Raw genomic sequence first — 15,188 nt, 5'->3', positions numbered from 1 at the left:
CAAAGCCCAGTCTTTTCAACCCACAGTGTGACAACTGGGTAGACACCAACAAGAACACAGAGTGGGACACCTGCCTCCCACCGCACATGGCGTTAACTCAAAATGAATCGAAGCCCTGAATGGCGGAGCTAAAACTAAAAAATCTTAGAGGAAAACGTATGTAAATCTTTGTGACCTTGGATGAGATAATGATTTCTTAAATCTGACATAAAAAGAAAAAAGAAATAAGCAACAATAACAACAAAAAAAGACAAATTGTACTTTATCAAAATTAAAAATGGGGCTGGGGTTGTGGCCCAGGGGTAGAGCGCTCGCCTAGCATGCGTAAAGCCCTGGGTTCGATCCCCAGTACCACATAAAAATAAAATAAAGGTAATGTGTCCACCTACAACTTAAAAAAAAAATTAAAAATGTGCCAGGTGAGGTGGCACACGCCTGTAATCCCAGCGGCTTGGGAGTTTGAGACAGGAGGATCAGGAGTTCAAAGCTAGCCTCAGCAACAGCAAATTGCTAAGCAACTCAGTGAGACCCTGTCTCTAAATAAAATGCAAAATAGGGCTGGAAATAAGTTAACGAATAACCCAATCAACAAATGGGCCAAGGACCTGAACAGACACTTCTCAGAGGAGGACATACAATCAATCAACAAGTACATGAAAAAATGCTCACCATCTCTAGCAGTCAGAGAAATGCAAATCAAAACCACCCTAAGATACCATCTCACTCCAGTAAGATTGGCAGCCATTCTGAAGTCAAACAACAACAAGTGCTGGCAAGGATGTGGGGAAAAGGGTACTCTTGTACATTGCTGGTGGGACTGCAAATTGGTGCGGCCAATTTGGAAAGCAGTATGGAGATTCCTGGGAAAGCTGGGAATGGAACCACCATTTGACCCAGCTATTGCCCTTCTCGGACTATTCCCTGAAGACCTTAAAAGAGCGTACTACAGAGATACTGCCACATCGATGTTCATAGCAGCACAATTCACAATTGCTAGACTGTGGAACCAACCCAGATGCCCTTCAATAGATGAATGGATAAAAAAAAAATGTGGCATTTATACACCATGGAGTATTACGCAGCACTAAAAAATGACAAAATCATTGAATTTGCAGGGAAATGGATGGCACTAGAGCAGATTATGCTAAGTGAAGCTAGCCAATCCCTAAAAAACAAATGCCAAATGTCTTCTTTGATATAATGAGAGCAACTAAGAAAAGAGCAGGGAGGAAGAGCAGGAGAAGAAGATTAACATTAAACAGAGACATGAGGTGGGAGGGAAAGGGAGAGAAAAGGGAAATTGCATGGAAATGGAAGGAGACCCTCATTGTTATACAAAATTACATATAAGAGGTTGTGAGGGGAATGGAAAAATAAACAAGGAGAGAAATGAATTACAGTAGATGGGATAGAGAGAGAAGATGGGAGGGGAGGGGAGGGGGGATAGTAGAGGATAGGAAAGGTAGCAGAATACAACAGTCACTAACATGGCATTATGTAAAAATGTGGATGTGTAACCGATGTGATTCTGCAATCTGTATTTGGGGTAAAAATGGGAGTTCATAGCCCACTTGAATCTAATGTATGAAATATGATATGTCAAGAGCTTTGTAATGTTTTGAACAACCAATAAAAAAAAATAGTGCTGGAGATGTGGCTCAGTGGTCAAGTGTCCCTGAGTACCCCGCCCCCTGCCCCCCACCAAATTTAAAAATGTTGCTGGGAGCAGTGGTGCATGCCTGTAATCCCAGTAGCTTGGGAGTCTGAGACAGGAGGATTGTGAGTTCAAGGCCAACCTCAGAAACTTAGTGAGGCCCTGAGCAACCCAATGAGACCCTGTCTCTAAATAAAATACAAAAACGGGCTGGGGATGTGGTTCAGTGGTTAAGTGCCCCTGGGTTCAATCCACTGTACCGAAATAAATAAATAAATAATAAGAAATGTTGTGCTTCAGAGGACACCACAAAGAAAAGACAACCCACAAAATAAGAGAAAATATTTGTAAATCATATATCTGACAAGAGACTTATATCTAGAAAAGACCATTTAGGACTCAACCTAAAAAAGACAAATTACCCAAATAGCAAATGGATGAATGCTGTGCAGTCATTTCTAAAGAAGATATACAAATGGCTATGAGCACAGGAAAAGGTGCACAATATCATTAGTCCCTAGGAAAATGCAAATTGGCCATAAGGTAACATCTCCCCCACTGGGATGACTATTAGGTGACAGACACAATAGCAACTGTTGCTGAGGATGTGATCCAGTTGGAACCCCCATACACTGAGGAGGGAACACAAACTGATGTGACTGTTTTGGGAAACAATTTGACAGTTCCTAAAAGAGATAAACATAGAATCACTCTGTAACCCAGCATAGAATCACTCTATGACCCAGCAATCCTATTCCTAGGTGTACCCAAGAGAACTGAAAACCTATTTCCACAAAAGAACCCATAGCAAGATGATTCATAAGAGCTAAAAAGTGGAAACAGCCCAAGTGTCTATCAGCTGATAAGTCAATAAACAAAATATCATATAGTTCTATAAGGGAATATTATTCTGCCATAAAAAAGAGAGTGAAGTATGGACACATGGACAATATTGGTGCACCTTGAAAATATGTTCAGTGACCAAAGTCAGACAGTAAAGGCTACCTAATGAAATTTTGTACAATTTTATTATATGAAATGCCCAGAATAATCAGATCTATTCCGATAGAACATAAATTGGTGGTTGTTGGGGGGATCCTGTGGATATGAATGGAGATGACCACTAATAGGTATGGAGTTTTCTTTTAGGCTAATGGTGATAATTGCACAACTTTGTAACACTAAAAATTATTGAATTGTGTACTTAAGTGTGGGGGCGGACAAAATGGCTTGACTGCCAAGCCCTTTTCTTCTCTGTCCCTGGCAGTTTGGGGCTCACCACCCATAAGACCCCAGGGAGCTGCAGTGGTTTCCCCAGGCTGCCCTCTGGCTGGGCGTCAGAGTTGGTTCAGAACCTGCTCGGGCAGGCTGGCCCTCTGAGATGACCAGCACCTGTACCATTCAGCTAACCCAGGATTCTCTAGCTACGTTCCTGGGCCTCTGTTAAACACACCTTGACCCCACCCACGAGCCTGATGACTCTGACCCTGAACATGCCCGTTCAGATGGATCTAATGCCTCAAAAGACAGCAGAGAAAGGCCAGGGGTCACTGTGATGCAGATGGCGTGACTTACGGAAAATGAGAGGGGGATGGGCGGGTGTCAGTGGATAAAGCAAGCAGGGCCCAGTTTTTACTTGTTGAGCTTGAGTTGGAGGGTCACAGGTGTCCACTGGACTATTTTTTTCACTTTTTTGAAAGCCTGAAAATTTTTGAAGTAAAAAGTTGGGGGAAATTTTAAACCCCAAATAAATAAATGAATGAAGGTTTTAGAAAAAGGCCAATCTTGATAAACTGATCAGTTGTACAAATTCAGACACATCTCTCAACTGTATCTTTATGTCGTAGAGAGAGTAGTAATTATATCTGAGCGCTATTTGTTATTCTTCATTATTCTGTAGGTAAAACACCTAGAACAATCCCTGGCATTAATAGTTGCTCAATAAAAGGCACAGCTTGAGAAATGAGCTGGGAGGACAAAACTAGACCAGAAGAGTTATAAATGTGCGTATCCCATCTGCAAGAGCTGACGACGTTTCTGTCCTTTTGACAGCTTTTCTCGGGTACTGCGGGAAACAGTGAGAGCACTAGCCCCCCAGAGTGACGTGGCGTTCATGCTGTCAGAAGACGGCAGTGGAAAGGGAGCGGCACTCATTACTGCTGTGGCCAAGAGGACACAGCAGTCACGGAAGGAGAACTAGGAGTCCCCAAGGTCGGGCCTGACGCACCTCGGATACTCACCAGCCCTTCCTCTGGCAGATGAGTGGGTCAGGCACCAAAAGGCCACCTCCCGACGGACTTCACCTTCTTGGTGGCTGAAAGAGGACCCCAGGTTCTCGGGTACTCTTAGCATCTTGTTACTGGCTTTGCAGTGGCATTATATGACATCTCCATTCGGTATGTTTGGGCCAACAACAGCCCAACTTGTGAAATTGAAGTCTCTGGCCTGAGAGATCCCCTTTCTGTAAATGGAGTCCTGAGCGCCAGTTCTCTGTGGCTCTGGGTCCAGTGGCTGCTGGGCTTGGGAACACAATCAGTCTGCCCCCATGGCCCGGGTGACTGAGTTCCTCCCAGAGATGCTCGAGGAGTACCCTGGGTTGTCCACTTGTCGATGAACAATTCAGAGGATGAGAGACTCATGCAATAAACCAGGGGATTATAATCTAACTTGTGCTCAACTCATCACGTTGACTTCAAATGTGAGGCAAGAACAAAGACTTTGGAGTGTTCAGCCCGAGAGGCAGAGGGGCTGGTTGGCCAGTGCCCCACGGGAGTCATTCCGTGCTTGCAGGAAGCTGTACAAGCACCCTGTGGGATCTTGTTCCTCAGTGTGGGTCACGGCATGTGCTTGAGGCATCTTTTTCGTGGTTGCGTTGCTGCGTTGATGGCTTTTCAAGGTCTGCTAGGTATATGAAATCCAGCCACTGAATAAAAAAAACATTTGGTTTCTCAAGAAACTTGGCATGAGGTGTTGATCTTTGCTCTGGGAGGCTCCCTTGGTATCTCCTTGTCCTGTTGGAAGCCGTAGAGTCAGGAGGCGCTGAGGATCTCTTTAGTCCAGACTTCATGCCAGCTGGAGGAAATGTTTGGACTGACTTTACAATACCCTTAGCAGAATATGCTCAGTTCACTTTTGAACTGGAGTTGACTGGGGTCCTCTTTCAACTTCCATGGTTACATTCCCCTCCCTGAACTGGGCCCCTCCCGCACACCCATTTATCTCCATTCTGTTCTCCAGAACTGTGTGGAACTGGCCTATCCTTGACCCTTTCTCCAGCGGACATCCATTTCTCTCTCTCTCTTTCATTCTTCCCTCCTACTCTTTCTCTGAACTGTCTGTGACTTTCTTGTTACCTAGTTACATCCTTATCTGGCCTAGCAGATAACAATATCTTTTTCTTGGGCTGGGATTGTGGCTCAGTGGTAGAATGCTCACCTGGCACGTGTGAGGCACTGGGTTCCATCCTCAGCACCACGTAAAAATAAATACCATAAAAGTATTGTGTCCACCTATAACAAAAAAAAATTAATAATAATAATATCTTTTTCTCCCCCGCCCCTTGGAACTGGGGATTGAATCCAGAGGTGCTCAACAACTGAGCTCTATCTCTAGCCCTTTTATTTTCATTTTGAGACAGGGTCTCACTAAGTTGCTGGGTCTTGCCTCAAACCTGCAATCCTCCTGCCTTAGCCTCCCAAGTTGCTGGGATTACAGGTGTGTGCCATCAGGCTCAGATTATTATAATGTCTTTCTGAGACATTTTTTTCTTTTTTTTTTATTGCTCAAGTGTCCCTACTACTGAGTCATTCTTATTTATACTTACTGAAGAGAGGCATGAGGACTAACAAAAGTTTCTAGGAAATCTTCCTTGCAAAAATCGGAGGCCGTTATCCTGGGAAACAAAAATGAGAAAAATAGTCTTGCAGATGGGCCAGGTTGATTTCAGTTTATGCACTAAATTACATGCTGACTTATACGGTGCTTCAACTCCACAAAGAGTGGTGGTGTACCTCTGCATGAAGAGATGGTTCCCAGTGCCAAATGTCACCCACTGCTGAAGCAGGATGTTCAGACAGGCAGAATGCAGGAGGCTGAATCCAAAACAGTGAGAGAGGCTGGGAATAGATGAGGGACCCTGAAGGGTGATGTGTGGTGACTCTGCTGAGAGCAGGTCCTAGATTAACTAAAATTAACCTAAAAATTTTATTTTGTAGGGGGAGGTATCAGGGACCGATCTCAGGGGCACTCAGCCATTGAGCCACATCCCCAGCCCTTTTAAAATTTTATTTAGAGACAGGGTCTCACTGAGTTGCTTGGCGCCTCACTTTTGCTGAGGCTGGCTATGAACTTGCAATCCTCCTGCCTCAGCCTCTCGAGCTGCTGGGATTATAGGCATGCGCCACTGCATTGGCTTTTTAAAAAATATTTTAAGATTATACATCCCTGGAGAAATGTACAGATTTGTTCAGTTTATCTTTTCATATTTTGAGGTTATTCCTCTTTGGAGAAATGATCACCTTTGAGATTTGTCTTACTGAACCAAGAACCTGTCTGTTCTTATTATCTTTCCCACTTCTCTCCTTCTTTGGTACCACACTCACGTTTCCTGTCTTTCTTCCTCCTGGGGTTGCGAGGGTCTCTTTATCAGCATCCTTCCTGGAGTGGTGATCTGTCCCAAAGATTCACATCACTGTGCCACCAAGCCCTCCTGTGACCTGGTCTCCCAGCAAACGTTTAGTAGGTTAAACTAGAGTTTGTCTTCTGCTAGATCTGGTCTCTTAGAAGCAAAAAAAGCCTGGGTTTCTAGGCAACATTGCACATTCTGACTAATTGATGGCATCATAGAATCCTTGAACCAGGACTGGAACTTAGAGAACTCAGACATCCATCTTGCATCTTTACACCGGCCAGCCCCCGAAACACCTGGGGCGAAGCAGGCCTGCTGCTCAGTTTACTAAGCAAGACCAGCACCCATACAACAGGTGAGCAGGAACCCACAGACTTTTCCTCTTAAAACGAGCTTCACGACCTCCTTCTATTTGTCCTTCTTCAGAAATCTCGTTTTTGTCTTTTTCCCATTGGCAGGAAAGTGTGCTCCAGGAGAATCAGGACTTGGGTCTCCTTCCCACAGTCCCCAGAGCCTACCCCCATGGCTAGCATGGAATAGCTCCTGGCCAGTTCTCGAATGAATGAATGAATGAATGAATGAATGCTCCAACAAGCACATGGGTGAATTATTGCTTTCTTTGACTCTCCCTATTCTTCTGCCTCACCTGAGGGGGCTCAAGCCCTATGCACAGTATAAATGATGGCTCAGTGGGCACCAAGCTCTGTCCTAGGCACCAAGGACCCAAAGAAACATGACACCTCTCCTTCCCTGTAAGAACTCACAGGCAGCAAGGAAAGAAGGATGTGTAACTACCTATAACACAACATGGTAAACAGGACCAGGGTAAAGACACAGTTCCTGACCACGCCTACATCCTTTAGATCAGGCTCTCACAGCTGAGTGTGAGAGCATCGTGGACTTCCTTTGGTGGTAGCATGAAAGCTATAGATTCTTTTCCAGAATGTTTTTTTGTTTTGTTTGTGGTACTAGGGTTGATCCCAGGGTGCTCTACTGCTAAGCTACACATCCAGTGTTTTTTTTTTTTTTTTTTTATTTTCAGACAGGGCCTCATAATTTGCCCAGGCTGGCCTTGAACTTGTGATCCTCCTGCCTCAGCCTCCCAAGTTGCTGGGATCACAGACATATGCCATGGCCCTGGTTTCTCAGAGGGTTTTTAAATGCATAAAATGCATAGAATTGGGCTGGGGTTGTGGCTCAGTGGTAGAATGCTCACCTAGCATGCATCAGGCACTGGGTTCGATCCTCAGCACCATGTAAAAATAAAATAAAGATTCTGTGTCCACCTAAAACTAAAAAATAAATATTAAAAAATGCATAGAATTACAAAGGAAACCAACGGTATTGAATTGTATAGTTAAGAAAGTGGAGCTGGGCATGGTGGTGCATGCCTGTGATCCCAGAGGCCTGAGAGGCTGGGGCAAGAGGATTAAGAGTTCAAAGACAGCCTCAGCGACTTAGCAAGATCCTATCTCTTTGGTTTTTTAAAATAAAAAATTTTAAAAAACCAAAGAGCTGAGGATGTGGCTCAGTGGTTAAGTGCCCCTGGCTTCAAACCCTGGTACAAAAAAAAAAAAAGTGGTGATATAGTTATATATGTGCTTCTTTATTAATGCATTATGTATCAAGATCCAACAAAACCTAATAACAATTATAATTTTGAAGTCTTGGTGAGTGTAAACAGTATTTTGAGACATTTGCAACAACAGTAATGAAACTATCTGTATTTTCTACTGGAAACAAAGTCACAAGTGCTGCTAACATTGATGTGGCTCTGTTTTTCCAGAAGTATTTAGAATTGCATCTTTGTTTTGCCTACTAGTCTATAATGTTGAATGGATTTTCCCTTTATCTCTTGTAGCATTCTATGTCTTTTCAACCTGAGACCCTTTGTTTTTACTAATCGCAGAAAATGTATGAGGTTTTGCTTTTTTTAAAAAAATATATTTATTTTTTAGTTGTAGTTGGACACAATACCTTTATTTCACTTATTTATTTTTATGTGGTGTGAGGATCAAATCCAGGGTCTGGCATGTGCAAGGAAAATTCTCTACCATTGAGCCACCACCCCCGCCCCCGATTTTGCTTTTCTTCAAATATTTTCAATTTTTTTAATTTCTTCTCTTTCTGGCACCTCAATTTTCCAAATGTTGGCATTTCTACTTCTGTTTTCCATAGTGTTTAACTTATCAAAAGATATTATTTCTTTTTAACAGCTGCTTACTCAGAGATTTCCTCAATTTGATCTTCCAATTCAACAGTTCATTCTTTAGCTGTGTCTATTCTGACAGGTAGCTATCTGTCATGTCTTTGGCTATTTTCTAAAGAGTGTCTTTCAAAGAACAAAAGTTTTTAATTTTAATGAAGTTGATTTATGATTTTTTTTTCTTTTATGGCTATGCTTTTTGTGTCTTATCTAAAAAAATTAAATATGAAACAATGACAACAAAACTCTAAAACCTTTGTCTAATTTTTCATTATCTTATTTTTTCATCTACCTATATTATGTGTTTTATACGTAATATATATGTAATATATGTAACAGTTATTTTTTCTTCTTTTTGTGGGTTTTCTTTTTTCCTTTTTTATTCTAATATGTTATAGATGACAGCAGAATACAGTACAATTCATATCACACACATAGAGCACTATTTTTCATATCTCTGGTTGTACACAAAGTATATCCACACCATTCATGTCTTCATACATGTACTTAGGATAACGATGTCCAGGGTTTTCTTTTTTGCTTATTTGTTTTTTGGAGACAAGAGCTCACTCTGCTGCCCAGGCTGACTTTGGATTCACAGGTTCACGTGGTCATCTTTTCTCAGCCTCCTTAGTATCTTGAACTGCAGACTCTTGCCACTGCGCCTGACTCTTCTAATTCTCTTTCTTTTTTCACAACTTTTTCATGTGTTTATTTTCTTCCTTATTTCATTATATATGTCTATCTACCTATTTTACATTCTTGGTCTCTCTATTCTAAGAGTTCTGATTTAGACAGTGTATGTTGCCCAGTTTATTGACATTTTCTTTCAGGTAGTTCTTCCTATGAGTTTTGCCTGTGAACTTATACTCATGCAAGGATCACCCTGTGCTCTGTGTTGGAATGTGGCCTGGGTCAGGGCCACCCCAGCCTGAGTTCAGTGAGAGCTCGGGGAGGCAGAATTTTAGGGCAAAAGTCCCGGGCACCCCAAATCCTCCCTCAGGGAAACATTCCTGTCAGCCTGAAGCACCTCTTAGGCAGTGTTTTAGGAACTGGTCTTTAACTTTTTAGGAATAAGCAGTGCTCAAAGGAGACACCTCACCTGGTGAGGTCTGGAGAGGGGACATCTCACCTGGGGGAGACCTCCCAGTCCAGACAGGGTAGGTCAGTGCCGGAGACTGGTCAAGCTTCACCTGCTCCCCGGCTCATCACCCAAACACAACTCAGCTCTGCTTCTCCTCCATGGACACCTGTGCTGAGCTCTCAGGTTTCCCTGTCACTAGTGAGGGATCAGGAAACAATCAGGAAACAATTGTCTTGGGTTACACGTAGGGAGCAGCGGAAGCTGAATTGATCAGCAGTGGAAGCTGAATTGATGAACTTTTTGAGGTCCTGGGGATGGAACCCAGGGCCTCCCACATGCTAAGCACAGCTCTCCAACTGAGCCACGCCCCCCAGCCCAGAAGCAGAATTTAAACTGCTCTTCTAGAGCTGTACCCGCCTCCCCCAATGCTATCCCAACACTTAAAAAGCAAAGCAAAGCAAAACAAAAACCTCTTCTCTAACTCATTAATTCCAACCACAAAGACAGTCATTTCATGTGGTGCAGTTGATACAAGGGGGTATGTTGTTTTTGTTGTTAGTGGTAATAAAAATGAGCTTTTACTCTATATGTTACTTTTTTTTGTTTTGTTTTGGATTAACAATAAGTTTTTTTTTTTTTTTTTGGTTAAGAAAACAGCATGGGTAACTCCTATGATTTAAGTCATCTTTAGCATTTTTATAGCTCCTTATAAGCCTAAATCAAATTCTATCTACCAGGTTCTCCAGAGCTGATAAAATCGATGTGTTTTATAGTGATCTACGGAGGGATGAAGGATAGGGCTGGGTCTGCTGGTGGGATTAAGGCTGGTGGGATTAAATCTGCTGATGGGATTGAGGCTGAGGGGGCAGAGAAAACGAGGGTTCCTAGGAAAACTGACAGGTTAGCCAGGGTCCCCCGGCAGACCCATCATCTGGGGGCCATTCTGCGGCTAACACTCACTGCTGGCCCGGCAGCCTCTGGCGTGCTCTCCTGGGTTTTATGTGTGTTTGACCTGTTTGTCTACGAGGCTTTGGAAGCCCAGCCCCCACTCTGCCCCGTGCCTGGTTGAAGAAGACAGCGCTTCAGGTCAAATCAGAAACCCATCTCTCCCCTCACAGAGACCTGGGGCCCTTGGCTGGACCCTGGCCCAGATTCTGGCTCCTGTCTGGTCTGCGTGTGAGGAGGGGAGCGCTTTGGGGTGAAGGTGGAGTGCCCGGGTTGGAAGCTAGGCTCTGGACTGCTGGACAGCGCCTGGGCTTCTGTACAAAAGACAATTGAAGTGTAGCTCAGTTCCTGTGATAACCCTGTCCCCGCCCTCCGCTTCCCGGGGCTAGAAGCCTGTGGGAGCACATAGCTGGCATTTTTGCTGGAGATTAGGAAGTCTTTTGCTACCTCTGCGAAGAAGCTTGAATTCAATGGACTGTTGTGGTAGGATGGAGTCTTTTTTTCTTTTTTTTTAAGGGAAAAAAAAAAAAAGAAATTCGAGATTTGGCTCAGGTTGTTACAAGGCAGTGGGACGATGAGCTCTCTCTCCAGTGTTGGGCAAGAGGCCACTTTGAGGGTGAGAAGCCACTTCATGTGGTCACATCGTTTGTTTGTCCGGCATCCTCAAGAGAATAGAGAGGCTGTGATCCCAGGAGCCTTGGAGGAGTGAATGTTCACCGTGATGCTCCAAAGACCATCTTCAAGCAAGAAGGGTCAGAGCCCCATTTCATAGTAAGTTTTGTTTCTTTTCTTTTTTCTTTCTTTTTTCCTCTTTTGAACCCTAGGGCACTTTACCACTGAGCCACATCCCCAGCCCTTTTTTAATATTTTATTAGAGACACGGTCTTGCTGAGTTGCTCAAGGCCTCGCTAAGTTGCTGAGGCTGGCTTTGAACTTGCCATCCTCCTGCCTCAGCCTCCTGAGTTGTTGGGATTACAGATGTGCACCACCACGACTGGCTCATAGTGAGTTTATTTTGAATTTTTTATTGATTCCATATTACCACTTAAGAAGTGAGGTCATTTATAGATGGTGGCGCCCTAAGAGACTTCAGAGGCCTGGGAGGATGATCTGGTTGGTGGTGGGATGACCAGGCTGAGGGGCAGGGCCCTGTGCTGTGTGTCTTCTTGATCTTTAGGTGGCCTCTCTCTGACATGGGCTAGTCATCTCTCTGTCCTCCTCCTTGTGTTATGAAGGGTGTAGGGATAGCATGCATGTCCAACTTTGAAAGAGAACTTAATTGTTTTTTTGGACTCTGCCTGTTTTACCTCCTTTGAGTCCTGTCTTTCTTTCTTTCTTTATTTATTTATTTATATTTTTTAGTTATACTTGGACGCATATCTTTATTTTGTTTATTCATTTTATGTGGTGCTGAGGATGGAACCCAGTGCCTCATATGTGCAAGGCAAGCACTCTGCCATTGAGCTCAAACCCAGCCCTAGAGTCGTGTCTTTTATAGCATGTTCTTGGGAACAGAATGTGTCCAGGGCTGACTCTGGCTTCTCGATTTGGAAAATAAATTGGCTAGTGATCAGGTAGATGGAAGAGGTGGGACTGGTGTGTGGGGGGGTTGCCGTGTGTGCTGAACAGTCAACCGAATGGACACATGAACATACAATTGTTTGGATGTGATGAGGAACCTCAAGATGAAGCAAGAAACATGTTCCCCCAGAAACTAAGTAGGTCTAGAGCTGTGAAGTAGTTAATGCTTATGAAAATAAATGATTGCTTAAGTATGTGGTCCCCAAATTTCTACCTAGCCAGCCAAGTCATGAATGAAAAACTTAAGATGAACCACATGGGAGAGGGGCCAGTAATCTGGACAACACTGGAGAGTTGGGTCATTTGTCCTTCCCCACCAATCTGCAAGGCCAACCCCTGTCAGCTGGCCCAGCAAAGGGCATGTGAACACCAAGTGTCCATCACTTTTGTTCTTTTTTTTGTGTTTGCGTGGGGAGGGGGCAGGTGCCAGGGTTTGAACTCAGGGGCACTCAGCCACTGAGCCACATCCCCAGCCCTTTTATTGCATTTTATTTAGAGACAGAGTCTCACTGAGTTGCTTAGCACCTCACCATTGCTGAGTCTGGCTTTGAATTCGCCATCCTCCTGCCTCAGCCTTCCAAAACACTGGGATTACAGGCATGCACTCCATTCTTGTTTTAATTAACATCCGGGTTCTTCTTCTATGCTTTGATTGGCTGGTGACGTGTCTTCATGAAAATCCACTGGTAAGCATGGTGTCCTTCTTCTGTAGCCATGAGAAGGACAAGAGGGTTCTGCGAGAACCCAGAGGACTAAGGCTGAGGCAGGGAGGGCTGAGGGAGGCAGATTTCAGCTCCGATTTCGGTAAAGGCTGCTTTGAAGGGGAAGGGACCACCTGTCTAGATCTTGTCTGAGTTCAGTCTGGGCTATGGCCTGAATGTTTATGCTCTTTCCTCTCAGATTCATATATTGAAACTTGATTCCAGTGTGACTTTTAGAGGTGGGAGCCTTTGGGAGGTGAATGACATCAGGGTCATTACCAAGTGCCCTGGCCTCTCCCCAGGAGGCCCACATAACAGCCAAGGCCTGTGCCCTTGTTTCCAGAGGCTGCATGAGTAAAAGAGATCCCAGAGAGCTTGCTTGGCCTTCCATTATGTGAGGACGCAGCGGAAATTGCCATGTATGAGATACGTGTGCTCAGGGGGGCGCTGAGTAATTCCAGCAACTCAGGAGGCTGAGGCAGGAGGATCACAAGTTCAAGGCCAGCCTCAGCAATTTATCGAGATCCTAAGCAACTTAATGAGACCCTGTCTCAAAATGAAAGATAAAACGGGCTGAGAGTGTGGCTAAGTGGTTAGGTTCCCCTGGGTTCAATCTCCCATACAAAAAAAACTGAAAGGGCTGGGGGTGTCCCTCAGGGGTAAAGCACTTGCCTAGCATCACAGGAGGGGGTAGGGGGAGAGGACTCACAAGACACCAATTTTGCCTGTGACCTTAGGATTCCCAGCCTCCACAACTCTGAGCAATAAATCTATGTTGTTTATAAATCATTCCCCATCGATGGTAATTTGTTATAGCAGCCCAAAGGGATTAAGATCGTGAGGGTGGGAACTGAGATGGCACCTGCTGGTGTAAACAGGCCCCTCTGAAATTAAAAGTCCCAAGTTGTTTTTTTCCAACTTCTGGTTATTTTCTTCATCTCCGTGGAAGATGAAAAACTGCTCCCAAAGCACAGAGGGCGCCAGTAAGGGTTGAAAAACATAAATTGTGACCTTCTCTCCGACTGGCACAGCCTAGCTAACCCTACACATGACTATTTCCTGGCTTTTGTTTCTATAGGTTGCAATCACTTCTATAGGATCAGCTGCCTCTCCCCAGTTTTAGACAAAGTGCATTAAATCCAGTTTTCTGTTTTTTCTTGGTGGTGTTGCGGGTGAAGCCAGGGCCTCACTTATGCTAGGCAAGTGCTCTACCCGCCCTTTGTTGGTTTTCTTACGTGGGCAGGTTCCCTGGCTTGTCTGGCAGTAACAATTAGGTTCTTTTTGGTTTTCAAATAATAAAACCGGGTGTGGTGGCACATGTCTGTGATCCCAGTGACTTGGGAGACTAAGGCAGAAAGGTTTCAAGTTTGAAGCCAGCCTACCAACTAAGCAACACCCTGTCTCAAAATAAAATAATAAAAAGGCCTGGGGTGTGGCTCAGTGGTAAAGCCCCTCTTGATTCAATCCCCAGTGATGATGATGATGATGATAATGATGATAATAATAATAATAATAATAATAATAATAATAGTAATAATAAACAACAACGTTTACTTCCTGGAGTCCAGTCCCTGGGCAGTTAATTGTTAAAATCCTTGAACTTTATCCCCTACCCCCACCCTATCAAACAACTTATTCTGCTTCTCTTTACAACTACGGACCTGTATCAGATCTTCCAGAATCTCATTCATAAATTCCTCTCTCATGCAGTGAACATAGTGAAAGAGAACAGGATCTATGGTACTTTGAATGAGCAAACCCACTTGTCTGTAGGCATCTAGAATGTGGCTTCTTAAAACAGCCTGTCTCCAAAGTTTTCAACTGACTAGGCCAGAGGCAAGGCATTTCCAACAAGTTCCCAGCTGTTGCTGTTGCTGTTGGAGTGGGGACCACACCATGGGCACTGGTGCCCTAGAGGACAGAGACCACTCTCCCCTAACTTCTAAACCTAGAGGGGGCAGATTAGTAAGTACCAGCACACATTTTCTCCTCCTCTTCCTCTTCTTTGTCCTCTTCATAAATTTTATCAGGGCTCCCTTGGTCCTGCCTCAGAGGCCGCCAAAGAAAACTCTGACCCAGACCAATATGTTCCCGTCCCAAAGCCACTTCCTCCAGGAAGCCTTCCAGGGCTAGATTTTTGTGGTTCCCTATTCTCCATGACAGCTATCACAGTTTGCCCCGTGATTCATGGTGTGTCTGAATTAGTACCTCCCAACTCCAGAGACTGTAAGCTCCTTGAGCACAGGATTGAAGAAAAGTAGGGAAGAGATGGGGTGGCTGAGTGGGGGAAGGTGGTGAGTCACCCCCAGGATTTACACCATAAAAGAGGGTGAAAGGAACAGGAAGCTTTCTGTCCGGGAAGAACAAAGGAAGCCGGGGAGGGAGGAAGA

At 44.3% G+C, this 15,188-nt stretch overlaps 1 protein-coding gene across 1 annotated transcript in view; it reads left to right on the top strand.

Annotated features, from left to right (window-relative positions):
- Hkdc1 (hexokinase domain containing 1) overlaps nt 1-4,610 on the top strand; it is a 46,468-nt gene extending 41,858 nt beyond the window's left edge. Inside the window, exon 18 of the mRNA XM_046419667.2 lies at nt 3,707-4,610. Within this exon, the coding sequence (XP_046275623.1) occupies nt 3,707-3,854 (148 nt within the window). The 3' untranslated portion in view covers nt 3,855-4,610. The remainder of the gene's footprint in view (nt 1-3,706) is intronic.
- The last annotated feature ends 10,578 nt before the right edge of the window (nt 4,611-15,188 follow it).

The sequence above is a fragment of the Marmota monax genome, unplaced genomic scaffold (assembly GCF_021218885.2).
Source record: "Marmota monax isolate L192 unplaced genomic scaffold, Marmota_monax_Labrador192_F-V1.1 WCK01_AAM20220418_F8-fsc00019, whole genome shotgun sequence".
NCBI lineage: Eukaryota > Metazoa > Chordata > Mammalia > Rodentia > Sciuridae > Marmota > Marmota monax.
Note: the sequence above shows the minus strand (reverse complement) of the source record. Positions and strands in the feature narration are given on the sequence as shown.